This window comes from Leptidea sinapis, chromosome 15 (assembly GCF_905404315.1).
Source record: "Leptidea sinapis chromosome 15, ilLepSina1.1, whole genome shotgun sequence".
Classification (NCBI taxonomy): Eukaryota; Metazoa; Arthropoda; class Insecta; order Lepidoptera; family Pieridae; genus Leptidea; species Leptidea sinapis.
The window spans coordinates 163,203-183,975 of NC_066279.1; the positions used below are offsets into that span (position 1 = coordinate 163,203).

The 20,773-nt window shown below is 34.4% G+C and overlaps 1 protein-coding gene across 2 annotated transcripts in view; it reads right to left on the bottom strand.

Annotated features, from left to right (window-relative positions):
* The window catches only part of LOC126968388 (trichohyalin-like), a 28,878-nt gene that overhangs the window by 4,280 nt on the left and 3,825 nt on the right, over positions 1-20,773 (bottom strand). The window contains exons 5-8 of one of the 2 annotated variants that reach the window (XM_050813393.1): positions 18,610-18,772; positions 1,884-2,064; positions 663-850; positions 193-357 (exon numbers count right to left, since the gene is read on the bottom strand). In XM_050813393.1, coding sequence (XP_050669350.1) covers positions 193-357; positions 663-850; positions 1,884-2,064; positions 18,610-18,772 — 697 coding nt within the window. Of the gene's footprint in view, positions 1-192; positions 358-662; positions 851-1,883; positions 2,090-18,609; positions 18,773-20,773 lie in introns of those variants that run through there. The other variant, XM_050813394.1, reaches the window with a different exon arrangement.

A 20,773-nucleotide genomic window follows, 5' to 3' on the forward strand; every position in this document is an offset into this window, starting at 1 on the left:
TTCAAACACTACCGCGTCGGAAACAAATGGCGCAATTAACAAAATATAAGTAATCTGTATAAAATATATAATGTTCCGATTAGAAAATAAATCCGGCTTAAATGTCTGTCTGTATTAGACAGTTTCTTAATCATAATTCGCCCTTAAGTTTTTTAGAGCCGTTATTAGTGAATCTAAGTCTGAACCACTTACCCTGTTTGTCTTCTGGGACCACGTTAGATATTCGCATCTCTTTTTATCGATAAACTCTTGTCTCCTCCTCGCATCTTCTGCGAGAGGCGCCTCCAAATTCTTCTCCATGTCTTGAAACTCCTTCTTGAGCCTGATCATCTCGCGGTTACATTCATCTAATTCACGCTGAAATGTAAATAAATCGGTTATACATATTTGTCTTTTAATTTGGAGCGTAGATATTATGGCTTAGATCTATATAGTGTATCTAGACTTTGGTCACGTAAAACATTTCTGAGTGTTAGCTACGCATAATCTTTGATTTCGTATTTATAGTCATTTGACAGCTGAAATCATGCGGAACTTAAGCTAAGATAGCCCAATGCATAAGTCAAGTTTGCGTTTAATCACACTCAGCAAGTTTTATTTGAGTAAAGTCTGAGCAAAGTCCAAGTACGCTGCATAGTCTAAGTTGTTGTACAGTGTCACACCTCCTTTCTCCTCCTCAACTCCATCTCCGCCTTCTCTTGCGCTCTCCCCTGCCCCGCCAGCGCGTCCCACGTGTCTTCTATCAGCTTGTCGGCAGCTCGCTGTTGGGCCATCATCTCTCTCTTCTCTTCTATCATGCGATCTCTCTCGCGCGCCGTTTCCTTCCTTTGCTCAGCACGATAGTTCTCGGCTGCAAAGTTTATTGCATTATTTTTTCTTCTAATTACAGAAGTTTTCACTTCAACAACGTATTTGTTGGAGTGAAAACTTCTCTATTCATGCTGAGCGCACTTCTGGGTATCGAAAATGACTCAACTGTCACGCTCTGCTATGTAACGTTCCTTCGGTTTATGACGGCTCGAGTTGACCAAGCGAGCGCTTTAGAGCAAAATTGATCAGAGTAATTTATATACAATTCTCATTATTTGAATGTTGAAATTGTTATTTTATCTTAAGGCTTGGATAATTTACGTTTAAATAAACTGTGGCGGATGCGAAAACTTCGAAAAAATAGCGCCGAACTGTTAACCTCGCGTAAGGTGACGCGCGTGATTCCCTGCTGATCTGACCTGAAATGGAGCTGACTCAGTAGATACTATGTCGAGGGCAGTCGAGCAGTCGACGGCACTAGACCACGAGGCAGGTCCCCGATGAGGTGGACGGACCAAGTGAGGCAAGCTGTCGACGGTACTCTGCATGAATGCACGAGAAGAGCGGCAGTTCACGACGAGTGGCGTCGCATTGTGATACAGGCCACTAACCTCGACGTGACGACCACGACCACTCTGACAAGAGTGTAACGCCGAAGAAGAAGCAGTACTATTTTGTGTTGAGTGCTTGAGACACCAACACAACACTGGTTTTCAGCAACCACTCGTGACATTTGGAGGAGACAGTTGCTGTAGTCTTCCCATCGTATTTAATTTTTTGTTGTCAAAGGGAATAAATGAATATCCATAATATGTTGATTTTGTCTTATGTTGAAAATGTATACAGTTGATATAATGATAAATAAATAATTGTAATGAATAAATATATATATATATATATATGTGTTTTTATGTAGGCTCAACATCAAAAAGGTTGTGCCCGCTACTTGTAGTAATCTTAATAGATAATTATTTTATTTCTTAATTATATTATCAAATTTAGTCAGGACACGCGACTATTATTTATACATAATGGGAGCAAAAGTTTTTATAACGTCCAATACACACACACACCTTCGTGCTCTTTCCTGATCTCCTCGTCCCACATGGCCTTGAATCTCTTCGACTCTTCCTTGAGCAGTTCCCTCTCTTTCTCTCGCTGAATTCGTCTCTGCTCCAGCTGATAGTCACTGTACTGCTTGCATTCGTGATCGCGGCGAAGACGCTCGATGGCGTCCAGTTCCATTCTAGCAGCCTAAGTGAAGAACCGGAAAAGTAAACTGCCGGTGAGGAAAGAACAGAATAAATGAGTTTTGATTAAAACCTCAGACAGAAGTGAAAACTTCATTTGAGCGAGGTCAATATATTTTGTAAAGAATAGGAGGATAAGAGAGCGTGCGGTTTCCCATGCTAAGTGATCACCTCCGTCCACATTCTCTTGCTACACCAGAGGATTCACAGGAGCGTTTCCGGTCTATTTTTATAGAAGAGGAGGACAAACGTGCGTTCGGCTCACCTGATGTTACGTGATCACCGCCGCCCAAATTCTCATGTAACACCAGAGGAATCACAGGAGCGTTTCCAGTCTTTTTTATAGAAGAGGAGGGCAAACGAGCGTACTGGTCACCTGATGTTACGTGATCACCTCCGCCCACATTCTCTTGCAACACCAGAGGATTCAGAGGTCAGCCGGTCTTTGAGAAACGAGTAGGGTAGGGAGGGGGAATGGCGTTCACTTAAGGAAAACATGGTGTATTTTTCAAATTAATTATTATAAATCAAAATTAAGCCAAGTAACAAAATCTTTAATTATCGAGTAATCACCAATTAAACAACAAAAGCATATATCTTTAACCTACTATTAGTAGAAAAACATTAAAAAAAACTTGTTTGATCGGCATTGCCCCTGACTGTGGGTAATGCCGCTCAGGGTACGGGGTAATGACGCTCAAACATGTTTTATCGAATTTAAAAAGCCATTTAACCTTTTAAAAAAGGTCTACAATCACCAAAGTCTTCGATTTCAAATCAACTTCAATTATTATAGTATAAAATAATAATAATTATTAGAGGTAGTACAAATTAGAAATAGAAATATTTTATTTTTGGACACATCAATCACAGAGATATCTGGCGAATCCGACTCTGGACAAAGCAACCCCACAGCCCGTAGATGGTGGTACAGCGATACTCGTTATTTTTTTCCAAATTCTTCGCTAATAATACATTTCTTAAAGTTTTATCATCCACCATAATTTCGTTATTACTGTCATCGTCGCAAAGGTGCTGTTCAACTTTACTCTATGAAGAACTTTCTTGTAAAAAATTTCTCTTGTAAAATTTTTGTTTTATAATATGTTTGTTCTTCTTTGCTTTGTCAACTTTTTTATCATGTAAAAAATGCATTATTTTGTGAAATAAATGCATACTTTAAAGAATATATTAATTCGAATATTAGCAAGCCACGTGTTCTATTGCGGCATATAAAGGAGCAGGTACGTATTAACCCATAGAAAAACTTAGTTCTTCCAGTACATTTAAATGACCCCGATAGTATAAATATGCATTTTCTCAATGGTCCCGGAAATAATGATGTTCAGCAAGCAAATTTGGACTCCTATCAGGAGAACCGATTTTGTTCTGCTGTTTTTAACCTAAAAACTGTAAATGAAGGAACAGTAACTCGAACTATTCGTAGTCTCAATAAATCCCAGGCTTTTGGAGTTGACGGTATTTCACTATATATGGTGGAACTTACACTATCAAAAATAGTTCCCATACTTACTCATATTATAAACACTTCAATATGCACGGGAACTTTTCCGGAACTTTGGCAACAGGCAATTGTACGACCAATACAGAAAAATAACACCGTATTAAACTATAAAGACCTTCGCTCGGTTAGTATTCTTCCATGTTTATCCAAGGTGTTGGAGAAAATAGTATATAACCAACTTATTGAATACTTGGAAGTAAATAATATTCTGCCCGAATTTCAACCGGGATTTCGCAAAAATAGGGGCATAAATACGGCCTTGACTGATGTTGTTGACAATGTTTTGATGTCTCAGGACTTAGGAAAAGCTACGACTTTACTTTTACTTGACTATTCACGGGCTTTTGATATTTTGAATGTCCAACTTCTGTTAGCCAAACTCGCATACTGTGGATTCAGTGACACGGTCGAGTAGTGGTTCACCAGCTACCTAGGAAAACGGATTCAAGCTGTTGCAGTTGTACAGGAGGACGGTAATGCGACTTTTTCTCAGTTTTGTTCTCTTTCCAGAGGTATACCGCAAGGTTCAATTTTAGGTCCACTGCTATATATTCTGTACAGTGCGGATGTAGTACAGAACATACAATACTGCCGCTACCATATGTATGCTGATGACCTTCAATTATACATTTCGTTCCATCCCGATCACGCACACTTGGCTATAGAGCAATTAAACAACGATCTTAATAGTATAGCAGAATGGTCAGAAAGAAATGCATTGGTACTGGGGACGCCTTCTCAATTAGAAAAGACTGAGCGCCTAAATCTCCATATTAAAATTGGAAATAAAAGTATAGAACGTGTTTCTGAGGCTCGTAATCTAGGCATCATTTTTGACGAGAGTTTGAGGTTCGAAAAATATGTGAATAAAACTATAGCTAACTGTTACTATCGACTTAAAACACTTTATCGTATAAGAAATTACATAAGTACTCAGTTACGTCTTAGATTATGCGATTCACTTATTTTGTCAAAACTGAATTTCGGAGACGTGGTGTATGGGGATCGATTACTGGCTCGCTCTAGGAAGGCAATACAACGTGTACAAAACGCGTGTGCACGCTACTGCTGGGACATACCTGCCCGATCCCATAAAACTCCGTTTTTGAACGATGCCGGAGTTCTTAAAATGAGTTGCCGCAGAAAAGTTCATTTTGCAGTTATGCTTTTCGGTGTAATAAAATCCAAAACACCATACTACCTCTACAGTAAATTGTCTTGGCTAGGGGATCTCAACGCCACTTATTTAACAAGAGTCTCACAATATGGACTGGCTGTTTTTAAGCACCATAGTGCTGCATTTAGAGGAAGTTTTCGCTACAATGCAACCAAATGCTGGAATAATCTTCCACCTCCTCTTCGTGAATTACGAACCGTCGAAAATTTTCGCCGGAAATGTAAGTCTTGGAACTACAAAAACAAGATCAGCTTTGGGAGCATTGGTGGTGAAAATATAGGTGTTCTCCGGTATTATAGATATATGTTTGTTGATATAGGTTTCTTTTAATAGTAGTATTAGTATTAGTTTATTTTAAAACATCTAAATATTTTATTATCGACTATTTTGTATTGAATTTTATGTATATATTATTATTAGGAATTATTTACTATATATCGAGCGCACTGTATCTCCAAAGTTAAACGGGCACCGCTGAAAATCAGTGCTGTATCATAGCCACGGCCGTGTCACAGATAATCCTGAGTCGGTGACCCAATTCCTGCACTGCACAGGAACTCTCCAATATTAAATCTATTACTATTTAAATACGTTGTTTTTTGGTTTGTTTTGTACTTTTATCTTTTTATATTAAGTGTATCCTGTGAGTGTTTTGTGAAATAAATGTTTTTCTTTCTTTCTTTCTTTCTTTATCTTTTCCGGTCTTAGTGAGTTTCACTTTATTTTTCTTTTTGTTATCCTCTAAAATAATTTCATAGGAGTCGCAGTTAATATGGTAGCATGTTGTTTTGTCTTTCCTTGACCTGGCTTAGAAGATGGTGCAACAGTTGATATTGCTGCTATAGCAGAAAACGATACTGGAGTTTTTTTTTGTGGTAAACGCGCAACCTGAGTCTTCTGGGCGTTCAACTGGACACTATGGATTCTACCCCATTCCGCAACCTTCTCAATAGAGGACTCGATAGAAGACACAAGTTTTTTCCGGCACTGGTCGACGATTTCCCGAGAGAGACCTGCATGGCTTGTGTCATACGTCTAGTCCAGTAAAGAAAAGTTTTAAATCGACATTTTTTTCGGAAGCTTAAATTCTCAATCATACTTTCAGTTTTTTATGTAAAATGAGTCAAAAAATCGAAAATTAGCTTGCAGGGGTTGTAAAAACAATAAAAACTACCCCCGAAACAGCTTTTTGGCGATTTTCTTCGAAAATATAATTTTTAGCGAATAAACATTCAAACAAAATCGATAGATAATAAAAAAATCTACAAATTTGTCTATTATCACTTTCCCCGTAAATGCAATAGAAAAAGAGATATTTGCATCTAAAACTTTGGGACTCGGAATAATTCATCTCTGTCACTCCTATTATGCATAAACTGTCTCTGTTACTCCTACAGCAGTTGTATCCAGCTGATGCGCGGACATGCTGCGCGTTGATCGGACTGTTTTTGGCATTGTACATTTGTGTATATTTTTACACTCTATTGTTGACTATAACCACGTTTTTTTAATAATATTGCTGATATCGTGTTGTTATTCTTGTTTATGAACTCCAAAAATTATTGTAATAACGCAGTCAAGTAATTATAATAATATTTCGTATAGGTACTTGTAAGTTATTTATTTGATTTTTGAAGTGTGTGTTATTGAAACATAAAATGGAAACCGAGGATCATGTTGATTTATTTTGTAATTAGATTTTTTTTTAATAAAAAAATTAAAGTTTTAATTTTCATACATTATACATTTTTTTTTGAGAAAATCATGATTTTTTCATAATAAAATCATGATTATTTAAGTAGAGCAAGTTGGTACTGATATTATAAACTAATCAATACTATAACACCAACAACAAATATTAACACTATATCACCAGAAGTTGAATGTTGTTAATAATACGTCTACTTATTAATTTATATATATTATTATATATAGTTGTTAAATCATATTCTCCTCCGAAAGAACGAAAAGAATGTTGCTGCTGACGTCATATTTGATGGAAGTATGATTATATCTTAAACACAAACTAAGTTTTTATCTAATGTTTGTAATAAACATAAATTCGTCGTGCTATTAGGCAAATATCATCAAGAAAAGGGCATTAAAGTCATCCATGCTGATGAAGATGCAGATGTTCTTATAGTTAACACTGCTATTAACCTTAATCAAGAAATAGACAAAACTGTCGCAGTTGTTGGAAATGATACTGACTTGTTAGTAGCTTTAACACCAGATACTGATTTATACATTTACTTCTACAAAATGGCTGCTTCTAAGATCAAATAATACTTTGTACTCAACGGTGGAAAACAAACGGCTTAAGGAATACATACTCTTCTCGCATGCATTTGCAGGCTGAGACTAGTGCTATTTACGGGAAAGTTAAAAAAGCTATTATTAAATTATTAGAAAAGAATGAAGACTTAAGAACAACTGCGAAAGAATTCTGCAACTTTGATGTTAGTACTAAAAATTTAGAAGCTGCAAAGAAAATAATTTTGAAATTATATGGGATAAATGATGATGACGTGGATATGGGTAATATCCGTTATATAAGTTTTGTTGCTTTATCAGCTCAATCACAAGCTGAAATTCGACTTTCAAGCTTACATCCAACTACTTCAACTTTAATTCAACACGCAAAAAGAGTTTATCATCAAATGCAATTATGGTTAGGTAATAATTTACAACCACAAGAATAGGGTTGGAAACGGCTCAACACGATGATGGTTCCAACCATGACCACTGATGATGCGGCTCCGAAGGAATTATTGAATCAGGTAAAAATAAAATTTCAATAATTTATCATTTTCTTTTGTACTAAAATTGCATTTATTAACGAAATTTTATTTTCAGATGTTCTGTGGCTGCACCGGTAATTGTGCAAATATGCGTTGTACATGTCGAAAAGCTGGTATACGCTGTTCCAATTCTTGTCGTAATTGTAATGGAATCACTTGTAGCAATGCATCGGACATTTCTAAGCAGTCTGACGCAGAAGATCATGAGCATGTTCCTGTTAAAACTCTTCATAATGAAGAAACTTCTGATCTTTCATCATCTTCTTCTGAGCTTCAAGCAAACGATAATCCAAATGAAAATAAAGATAATTTTGATTACCCGAGCGATAATGAATTCAGTTCAGATAATGATGATGAGTTTTGGGAGCGCGAACGATTCCAACGAGAGAGAAGATACCTGAAGATCCGTTAAATGTTATTTAATGATGATTCCGAAGAAGAACTAGAATATACTGATGGTACCGAACTTGATTTCAACAGTTTTAGATTTTTCAAAGAATGAATTAGACTCAAATGGAAGGTTATGTAACATTTTTATTATTTCTTTTATTATAAATATATTTTTTATGTATGTTATTAGAATAGATCATATCTTTGTTTTGTATAACTGATAAGAAATTTATGCAAAAAATAAATTATTAAGTAGACGTATTATTAACATCATCAACTTCTGGTGATATAGTGTTAATTTAGTTTATAATATCAGTACCAACTTGCTCTACTTAAATAATCATGATTTTATTATGAAAAAATCATGATTTTCTCAAAAAAAATGTATAATTAAAAAAAAATCTAATTACAAAATAAATCAACGTGATCCTCGGTTTTCATTTTATGTTTCAATAACACACACTTCAAAAATCAAATAAATAACTTACAAGTACCTATAATAATAAAGCCCTTTATTTAGACCAACTTAATATCTATTTACAAAGTTTTATGGTCTATAATATATTAATATAACAAATTTATTTTTATTTGCTAAACTAGTCTTAATATATTCTATTCTAATACTTAACTATTTTTTGTAGGTCTGTTTGCCAATCGACAAAGGCCTCCTCCAACCTTTTCCATTCCTGCCTATCTTGGGCAACTCTATTCCATGTAACTTCTGCTACTTGTCTAATATCATCATTCCACCTTTTCTGTGGTCTGCCCCTTTTCTTTTTCCCTTCTCTAGGGTACCCGCGTGTCACAATTTTGTTCCATTTCTCTTGACCTCTTATCATGTGTCCTGCCCATTTCCATTTCAGTATTTTGATTTTGGACTAGTTAGTCTATGACCTTTGTCTTTTTTCTGATGTAATGGTTTTTTATTCTGTCCGATCTTTTCATATTCAGCATACTTCTTTCCATTGCATGTTGGCAGGTTTCCAGTTTTCTCGTCGTATTTTGTGTTAAAGGCCATTTTTGGCTGCCATACATTAAGACAGGTAGTACACAGGTGTTAAATAGTTTTTTCTTTAAATTAATGTGAAGAGTTTTTTCTTTCATGGCCTCTCTCAGGCTCCAGTATCTCTTCCAGGCATTTGCTATTCTTCTCTCAACTTCTTTGGGTATAGGATCATCTTGTGTTATTAGCTGTCCCAGATAGGTGTATTCGTCGGTGTAATCGATTTGGTTATTTCCTAGATGTATAGTGGTTTTCTTTCCGTTTGTCATAACCTTCGTTTTCTCTGGGTTCAACTTTAAGCCTATCTTCTCACTTTCATCCGCTAATTCATGGATCATTTGTTGTATGTTTTCCGACGTTTCAGCAAATAGCACTATATCGTCTGCGAACCTCAAGTGTGTTTGGGAGGCTCCGTCGACATTGATAACGAGGTTTTCCCAGTTAAGGCCCCTAAAGATTGTTTCAATTGCTTTCTCTGTTTCTACGTGAAGAATTTCGGGAATATCTGAGGTCTCGGCCAAATTCATTTCTTCTGGCGAAGTGTTTTTGTATGCATATAGATCTTTGTAATAGGATGTTGCAATTTCCAATATGTCATTTCTGTCGTGGTTCCATTTTCCTCTATTGCTTTTCATTTTTACTACCCAGTCTACAGATTTACTTAGTTCCTTGTGTGCTTTTTTGATACCACCCGTTTTTATTATATGTTTTTCAATAGTCTCCATTCTATTTCTGTTCCTATCTATTCTTATGTTTTTATTTATTTCTTTGTTAATTTCTGTCAGATATTTTCTTCTGTCCTTTGCATCTCTTGTGTTGATTAATTGGCTCTTTTTTTCTAGTAATTTAATAGTGGTAGGTGTTAGCCATTGTTTGTGTTCCCTACTGGAATTTGCAGCGTTTTTTGTTTCAGTTATAATAATATTCTCTATCCAGTTGTATTTTTCCTGTATTTTTAGGTTCTTTGTATTTTCTTTAAAGTTTGTGAATTTCTCTCTCAAGCTGGCCGATAATTGTTCCATTTTATGTTTTCCAAGCTTGACATTTACTAGTTCTTGCCTTGGTCTAGATTTCTTTGGTTGTTTAGTTTTTAATTCTGCTCTGATCATCCTATGATTGGTGTTGAAATTAAATTGATTGATGACGTTAAAGTTGCTGAAGTAACTTTTCTTGTTAGTCATGAAGAAATCAATTTCGTTTTTTGTGTTCCCGTCTGGTGAGATCCAAGTCCACATTCTTTTCTTGTTTTTCCTATATATAGTATTTAAAATTGATTTCTCCATTCCTGCTTCTGGTTAAGTTAAAGCTTAAGTTTTTATGAGCGTGATCTCGGATGACTTTATTTAATTCAAGATAAAATATATCTATTGTTTCTAGGTCTGACTGTTCTGTAGGTGAGTACACTTGTGTAATAGACCATGAGTCTTGGTATCCTGGTAGCTTTAAATTCATCATTGCTATGCGCTCCGAAATGCCCATGAACCCTTCTATAAAGTTTGTCAGGTGTTTCTTTACAATAAAGCCAACCCCATGATGGCCAGGAGTGGTCCCTATATGGCATAATAAGAAATCCTGATATGAAACTATCCTTTCTCCCAATCGTCTCACTTCGCTAAGGCCATCGATGTCCCATTTGATATGTTCTAGCGCGTATGTCAATTCTATTAAGTTTTCTTCATTTCTCAGAGTAAGGGTATTTAGTGCTGCAATATAGATTTTTTCTTTTCTTTTTTGGATTGTTGGAGGGTTGTGGTCCTCATCCCCCACGAGGACCAGTCGGATTGGGGAGATTGTGTTTTTATATTTTGTTGCTTTTCGTAGTTTGTTTGAATTTCCGGTGTTCCGAATCTTGATTGCTATTGGTTCTTGCGTGTGGAAATATTGGTTACAGTGTTTGATTTGATTTTCATTGCATCGAAGGCGTTTGTTCTATTATTTATTAGAGAGCTCAGCGATTGTTGTTTTTTGGGCTGAGATTTTGACGGTGACTGTGGTGAGGTAGATTGCCCCCTTTACCTTTTGTCATTGTGTTAGGTTCTTTAATTATTATATTATCATATTTCAGATAAGCTATGTTTCCTTCTTTCCTCTCTTCTACTAATTGTGGTGTCAGAGCTTTCCTTTTACCTAATACTTCTTTCGAGTAATCCTCCGATACATAAATTCCGTTTAGATTACAAGTACCTATACGAAATATTATTATAATTACTTGACTGCGTTATTACAATAATTTTTGGAGTTCATAAACAAGAATGACAACACGATATCAGCAATATTATAAAAAAAAACGTGGTTATAGTCAACAATAGAGTGTAAAAATATACACAAATGTACAATGCCAAAAACAGTCCGATCAACGCGCAGCATGTCCGCGCATCAGCTGGATACAACTGCTGTAGGAGTAACAGAGACAGTTTATGCATAATAGGAGTGACAGAGTCCCAAAGTTTTAGATGCAAATATCTCTTTTTCTATTGCATTTACGAGGAAAGTGATAATGGACAAATTTGTAGATTTTTTTATTATCTATCGATTTTGTTTGAATGTATTTTCGCTAAAAATTATATTTTCGAAGAAAATCGCCAAAATGCTGTTTCGGGGTAGTTTATATTGTTTTTACAACCCCTGCAAGCTAATTTTCGATTTTTTGACTCATTTTGCATAAAAAACTGAAAATATGATCGAGAATTTAAGCTTCCGAAAAAAATGTCGATTTAAAACTTTTCTTTACTGGACTAGTCATCTCCAGTACTGGTACGGTAAGACGGCAACCCATACTGGCTTGTTCTACTTATATATTAACTACTAGCTGATCCGATAGACGTTGTTCTGAAGATAATAAAAAAATACTGTTTTTTGTGTATTTGTAGCTGTACCTACAACCAATAATATCAATTAACACAAATGTATAATATCTAACTTGTAACGTAGCATTATAGATCGTAGAAATAGTAATCGTGCATAATAACTGTAATACTATGGACATATGGGCAATACTAATGTCAAGTTTAATTTGTTAAATTTATTTCAATTTTAAAATAATTTTAAGACTTCAAAATATAAAATATTATGTTATGCAAGTAAATTTTAATGTTGGTAAACTATTAAATAAAAGTGTATAAAGTTCAACAGCTGCAGAGTGCAGACGGGTGACCGGTGTACTTAAAATTGTTCGTGCTAACGGTCGGATTTTAAACTGTACAAAAGGAACCAGAAGATTGGATTCAAAATAATCTCAGGGAGTATTTCTTTTCAAAATAACAAAATAACTAACACACTATAATATATTATACACCACATAAAACTACTTTACATGATATTACTTCAATAATTTTAATTTTTTTTTGCCTTTGTATTTTATTTTATAAACTTCTACTATTTTATAACGTTGTAAGTCATTGTTTTTGGATATTGTTTTGTATAAAACGACCAAAATGATGACTCGCGGAGCCTTAGCTCGTCAGGAGGAGATTAACCTCCAACTGACTTTGCAGCAATTAAAGGCAGCTAAAGAGGAAATCCTGCAGTTGCATAAGGAAAGGGATGAAAATGAAAAGGAATTAATTGATATGCCAGCCAGGAATAGACAGTTGAAAAGCGAGATGGCTGAGTTGGATGAGAAATGTTCAAATGCTATTGGGGAACGTGACCAACTTCAAATGATATTAGAAGGTTTTGGGAACTGCAGTGATGCATATGAAGAGGCCCTGAAACGCATCACTGAGTTAGAAATTGAATTGCATGATGCTAAAAATGAAATCAGTAATTTTCAGATCTATAAAGCCAATTTGACTCCCTCACATAACCAAAGTTTATTTGATGAGTTGGTCTGTAGCGCTCCTGAAGTTGTTTCTGCTAAGACTAATTCCAATAATAGTTTAATAATTAACCTTACAAGTCACAATAGTCACCTGAATTCATCTAAAGAGGTTAAGAGAATTAAATGTAGCAGAAACAAGCTGAAAAAGTATATTAAAATAAATAAATACATAAAAAAGACAAATAAATTAGTAAATAAGCAAAAATTAATGAACAAAAATGTAAAATTTAGTAAAGAAAGAATAGATCAATTAATCAATTAAATTTATACTCATTAACAATTCAAAAGAACCAATTAAAATATGAATCAGATTTTATAATCAGAAATTAAATAATGAAATCCTAAATCTACAGAAATCATTGGAAACAATGAATAACAGATACAATGTTACAAACAAACAAGTGAAGGATCAAGTACTGGTTTTAGATGAACTTCTTATAAACAAGGAGTCTGTGACAAGACACCACAAATTAACTTAGAGAAGAAATCTGAGCCTACTTGTGAGCCTCTTGCTAATCAGCAATTACCTTCACACAAATATAATCAAAACATAAGCTCATCTAATACTAAGTCTATCAGTTCCTTTAAACCAAATAATGTGAATAGCAAAATTGTAATGTTTAGTGATAACTTAGGTAAAGGTATGGGCCGGCTTATTTCAAGCGAGATGGGACAGGCAGTAACAAATTATTGTTTACCAGGACTAACCTTTTCACAGATTGTGCAAAGGCTACCTAAATTTAACTTCACCCCTGACACTACCTTAATGTTATTAATTGGAAACAGAGGAAATACAAACAGAACACAGCTAATCAAACAGTTTGAGTGTTTAGATTCTCTAAACATAAAGAATGTTGTTTTGTTTACTTTCCCCTACGGTCACAGATTGTCACAATCTGAAAATGATATCAGATATAAATTGAATTTATCACTTGACATGTTGATATGCAATAATAGAAATAAATTCCATTTGATTGATATAAATAATTATATTAAATCTAATTTCTCTATGAGAAATATTATTCCAATATATTTAAAACAACTATTAGCTATATCGCTATCATTTTATTTTATACAATCAGCCAAAAACTTGGTGTATCACACTGCTTCTATCGAGCAGTCTAAATTTGACATTGATAATAAAAATAAAACTTTGGAAATTATTCCAAACAATTTGAACCATGTTATAGTATAGTATCAAACAAATCAAAATTTACTTGTTGTAATAATGTTGTTAATCTGGTACACCAAAATATTCAGGGTATGTTAAATAAGGAACTTGAAATTGAAATATACATGAATTGCAATAACATACATATACTCTGTATTACTGAACACTGGCTTAAATCACATCACATCATGTTTAACTTCACTAATCACCGAGTTGGTAGTTCATTTAGCCGAGTTAATTCAATACATGGTGGCTCATTAATATTAATTAATAAAAATATTAAATTCAAGGAACTAAAGGACATTGTGAGCCTCTCTGTGGAACTAGTGGCCGAGATAGCTTGTATACAATTAGATCAGTTCATTATTATAAGTGTGTATAGACCTCCATCAGCACCATATGAGGATTTTGAAAATGTGATGGATGCAGTCTTGTCTAGAGTTTGTAAGGGCAACAAAAGGATTCTGATTTGTGGAGATTTTAATATTAATCTATTAGAACATTCCTCCATGTGTACTAAGTTTAAAAGTCTGTTCATGTCATATAATCTCAGTAACTTGTTTATAGAGCCAACTAGAATAATACTGACCACAGCTACTTGTCTAGATAACATTTTTACAAATACAAAGCCTAACAGCAAAAGTATAATAAATCAACTAGAATCAGATCACTGTGGACAACTTATTAGTTTTGATTGGCCGACAAAGAAAACAATAACTAAAGACATCACTGTTGTACCAATTACACAGGGCCGTCTGAATTTATTTAAATCTTACATATTTAATAAATTGCAAGTAATGCCTTTAGAGGAAAATAACCCCAATGTTTTATATAATAATTTTTTTAATTTATTTTATACTGAATTTAAAAAAATATTTACATCAAAGACCATTACAATTAATACTAATACCAAATTTAGTGAATGGGCTACAACTGGAATTCATTAGAGTAGATTGAGGCTCTACAGCCTCTATGATGAAAACACTTTCAACCATAATCCACTCTTTCTGGAATATGTAAAAAAATATTCAAAAACATTTAAACATGTTTGTCAAGCAGCAAAATCTTTATACTTAAGAAATAAAATAAGATATTCTAACGATAAAATCAAAACTACTTGGAAAATTATTAATAATGAAACTGGTAAAACAAAAGATGAAAACTCTTAGTTTAATCTAAATATTAATAATGTAATTGTAAAATCAAACTTAGATGTTGCTAGAGCTTTTGAAAATTTCTTTACCAATGTTCCCATATCTACCACTAAACATTTAAACTTATGTCCAACCAGGGCAATATCATTACTTTCTGCAAATGTTACTAAATGTTCAAATAATTTCCAATTTAAGTATGTTAATATCTCGGATATCATAAAGTCATTTAAAGAGATTAATGTTAAAAAGACAGCTGACCTCTGGGGTATATCTGTTAAAGTAATAGGCTCTCTGATTGATATAATAGCGCCTGATCTAGCCCTAATATTTAACAAATGTATAGACTGTGGCACATTTCCAGACCTCATGAAGCATAGCAAAATAATACCTTTATTCAAGTCGGGTTGCTCATCAGATCCCTCTAATTATAGGCCTATTTCAATTTTGCCTACCCTGAGTAAAATATTTGAAAAACTAATACTGTGTCAACTACGCGCTCATTTTAACATAAATAAAATTATACATGATAAACAATTTGGATTCACTCGGGGACGTTCAGCTGTTGACACAGGTGTTGCATTAATGGAACATATTTTTAGTGCTTGGGAGGATTCACAAGATTCTTTAGGAATCTTTTGCGACCTTTCCAAAGCGTTTGATTGCGTCCAACATGAAATTCTAATCAGGAAAGCAACACTATGGCATAAGAGGAAGTGCATTAAATTTATTAATCTCATATTTGAATAACAGGATACAGTATTTTTTTTTTTTATTCAGGCTCCGTGTTAGGAATGGGTGTCCCGCAGGGTTCAATTCTCGGACCATTTCTGTTTTTAGTTTATATCAATGACCTACCCTATCTTATAAAGAACACACATGATATAGTATTGTTTGCGGATGATACATCACTATTATTTAAAGTTAATCGACATGCAACTACTATTGAACATGTAAATAATGCTATTTCTAAGGTAGAACAATGGTTCAAAGTAAACAATCTTCTTTTGAATGGTAAGAAAACGAAATGCTTAAAATTCATATTACCAAATGTAAAAAAGATTAACACACATATTAAATTAAATGGAGAAATGTTGGATCTTGTAAATAAGACAGTGTTCTTGGGTATAACTCTAGATGAGAAGCTTCAGTGGGGTGACCATATATCTGCCTTAGCAAACAGATTAAGCTCTGCAGCATATGCGGTTAAGAAGATAAGAGAACTGACTGACATAGATACGGCCAGAATAGTATATTTTAGTTACTTCCATAGCATTATGAGCTATGGTATCCTTTTATGGGGTAATGCTGCTGAGATCGATACGATATTTGTGCTGCAGAAGAGAGCCGTTAGAGCCATTTATAACATGGGATCTAGAATTTCGTTAAAGAATAAGTTTAAAGAAATAGGTATTATGACAGTGGCCTCACAATACATTTACGAGAATTTGATGTTTGTACAAAAGAATAAAAATAAGTTCACAAAACTAAGTGACTTACATAGTATTAATACTAGAAATAGGGGTAGACTTGTCATGCCTGCCACAAGACTCCATAAAGTCAGTAATTCCTTTAGGTGTCAGTGTGTTCGCTTCTATAATAAACTCCCCGAACATATAGCAAATATGTCTATAAATAAATTCAAAGCCTACACAAAAAGTAAATTAAGCAGCAAAGGCTATTACAATATCCAAGATTATTTAAATGATAAAGCAGCCTGGAATTGAATTGATCTACTTAAAGTGTGATTTGTTTTATGTGATTTTAATTGGTTGATGTTATTTATATTACTTATTTGATTTGTTTGATTTTAATTTTATCTGTTTGATATTATTTATTTATTATTATGAAATTTAGTGTATGACTGAACTTAAGCCATTGTAAATCAATGTTATGAGTTCAAAAAACGTTTTGATTTTTGATTTTGAATAAGCGTATGCCGAAAGATTCGTTCTGACAAGAACATTTTATTTTATATAACGTAATATTAGCTCTGATAAGAACCATTTCATAATGCTGTACATCAACTCATAGAATCATACAGATCACCAGTAATAATCTCATCAATGTACGAGCATCGTCACGTTCTCTCGACGATCGCAGACATACTCACGTGATCAGTCATATGCTCCGCGTTACACAACCGCACAGCAAGGCCGAGCGGACTCGACTGACGAGTGAAGCGTCGGGGTCGATCGCTATTCATGCAATTTTAATCAATGAGCAACAGCGTAGGTGCGGAATGCTCATTGACATCGTATGATCGAGCTTCGACGCGAGTTTATACAAACTGCGATAGCATTAGTTTTAGAGCGAGATAGAACACATAATATTATTCTCAATTCTTAATGAATGAAACGTTTTACTATTGGTTAAAATGTAAGCTTTAGTATTGGTGTGTATTTTCTGAACTTGTAAATATTTTTTAAGTAACAACTGTAATTGGGTAACTAGTTGTAAGGATTTTGTATATATATTGTGTAACTTTCAAATATATATATCGTCCACATATTCCTCACAGTCAAGCATTTGTTTTATTTAATCGCCAAACGCTCTGTCTCTAAGTATTTGTCAATAATTTTTCATAACACCAAGAATTATGTATTTCGTAACATATACTCCTTTTTGTTATAATGAAATTGTTTCACAGCAGAACTGTCAAACCGTGCGTCAATAAATTCTCTCACAGAAAATATGTCCATACATAACAAATATTGGAAATAAATATAATTATGGGTCCCAAATCGAAATGAAAAGTATCCTATCTCTCAAGTTGGACTAATCTGCACTCCATGAAGTAATCCCCATTTAAATCCGTTCATTAGTTTAGGAGTCCATCGCGGACAAACAACGTGTCACCGTGCGTCAATAAATTATTATATGTATTAAGATGTGTAGGCCCTAAAAATCTTTTAACTAGCCTGTCAAACAGACTTCAAATAGCTTTTCAATCTATTCTACTATGTACATTCTTCCTTTGGCGAACAATAATCTATTTCTAATGCAATAGTGACAATATACCTTACAAGTTATTATTAGTTAGCTAGTTAGCTGGGTTAGGAGGTAGCGGTTAGATAGTGAAATAAAGAACAGAACCCAGAATATTAATCCCATAAGTGAGGGTTATAACTTTAAAAACATAACAAATTGTTTACATTTGCAAGAGCCCCATCTCAAGTCAATTTCCTAATATGCAAATATTTGGGTTGAGCAGGTTATCAACTGTAAAGTAGATCCTGTAGATGAAGCCACAACCTGAGAGTTGAACAAAGCATACAAGATTTTATGACGCGAGAGGTCACGGGTTCGAGTCCCGCATCGTTCATTAAATTTCGTTTTCAAATTTTATTGGAGTAAAGAACAGAACACTCTCGAATGTTGCGGATATTCTGAAACATTATGGACCATTAGCCTAATGAAAGACGTTTAAAATATTTAGCTCTCACATGATGTATAAAACTTTATCGCCTAAGCGAACTTGAGACTAAATCTTTGACAGACACTAGTTTACCAGTGCATCAGATTCCTTCAAAGCCAGCTCGTGCCACATCTTGTCAAACTCTTTCTCGGCCAGTTGTCTTGACTCCTTCTCTCTCATCTGGTACAGCTGGATTTCTTGTGTCTCTTTCGCACGGAGTTTGTACACGCACGGCAGTACGTGCACGCACTTTGATCTGAAATTAAATTTTATTTATGTTTTACAAAAACAGCCAAGTGCGAGTCAACGAATGCTTCCGTTCCATTATCTATAAATTCAAATTCAAATATTTTTATTCAAAATAGGATTTAAAATCACCCATTGAACGTCAAAATCTGCCACCCATTCAAAAGAGACTGCCTCAGACCTGAGAAGAATGGGCGCAAGAAACTCAACGGGCTTTTTTTTTAATACAAAATATGGATTACAATGTAATATCGTACAATAAACATTTATAATTAAAGAGCCTGAGGGTGTTCGCTTTATTCCCAGACCGTGGTGTCATTAAGAAAATCGTTTATGCTATAATAACCTTTCCCACACAAACGTTTTTAACAATTCTTTTAAATTTCGTAACACATTTGTTTTGTACATTTTCTGGGATCATATTGTAGAAGCATATACATCGCCCAACAAAAGACTTACTAACTCGACCCAACCGAGTAGTAGGCATAACAATTTTATGTTTGTTCCTCGTGTTAACATTATGAATTTCACAGTTTCTAGAAAATTCCTCAATATGCTTATGAACATACAAAACATCATCAAAAATGTATTGAGAAGCAACAGTCAAAATGTTTATTTCTTTAAATTTTTCTCTTAATGATTATTTAGGACCTAGGTTATAAATCGCGTGAATAGCCCTCATCTGGAGCACAAAGATAGAATTAATATCGGCCGCACTGCCCCATAACAATATACCATAGGACATAATGCTATGAAAATAACTAAAGTATACTAATCTCGCCGTATCTGTGTATGTCAGTTAACCGTGTAATTTTCTTAACCGCATATGCTGCAGAACTAAGCCTATTCGCCAATCCTTCAATATGGGGGCCCCACTGCAATTTGGAATCAAGAGTAATGCCAAGAAATATAGCAGATTCCACTGGTTTTACCACCTCTCCATTTAATAAAATATTCGCATCTACATTTTTACTCTATTGGTACCCCCATACCGAGAGGAGTCCCAGGAGATCTCCTGCCATTCATCTCGACCCTCTGAATCCTATTATTTAAATATGAGATCAGAAGATCGACTGCAGATCCTCTTATACCATAGTGGCATAGCTTCTTGACCAGCGTTGAATGTTGAACACAATCAAAAGCCTTAGATAAATCACAGAAGATATCAAGTGCATTCTGTGATTCCTCCCAGGCCTCAAAAATATTCCCGATGAGTTCAACACCTGCATCCGTAGTCGAGCGTCCCCTAGTAAAGCCAAATTGTTTTATATAAAAACATCGTCTATAAAAATTAAATGTGTTGTGTTTAGTGATTGGAAAAATATCGATTTTATTTAATTGTGCTTATGGATGCGTTTTATTAAAACAGGTCATAATCAATAAATACATACAATACATTACAGTTACCACCCAATTCCTCTTCATCATCAATAATATTATTAATTAACTTTCTTCGTTTCGATATGTTATTATATCGTCGCGGGCGCTGTTTGGCACAACATTAAGTAACTAACTAAGCTAGCGTAGGGTGCGGTACGATGTGTGCCCGGGTACGAGGTGTTCGCAACCTTGTAACGCACTGTATTAAACTTTTATTTATTCAGTGCGGTACGAGGCCTAAAAAATCCGGTGTTATGGTAGGTATACCAAAAAACTTGGCATCGATAGCACATCCGAGATATATAGTTATAATATAGATATATATCTCTTTCCTAGATTGAACCAGAAGGAAGCTACGCCTCTCGCACGACAGAGAAGTCTAAGTTTTTCCTTACCGCTTTAAAGACGAGACACGGACGAGGTGTTTCAAGCCTCTTTTCGCTCAAATCCATAGAAACAACTTTTCAGAGCGCATCTTTTGTTGCAACTACTACTTAGGTAGTAGAAACTAAACATATTATGTATACATAGCAATACGATTACATACACACACAACTCCCATCTTCCAATGTGAGTGTGTTGCCATCACGGAAGCCGCCACTATATTTTAGAAGTATAGAACATGGCTATA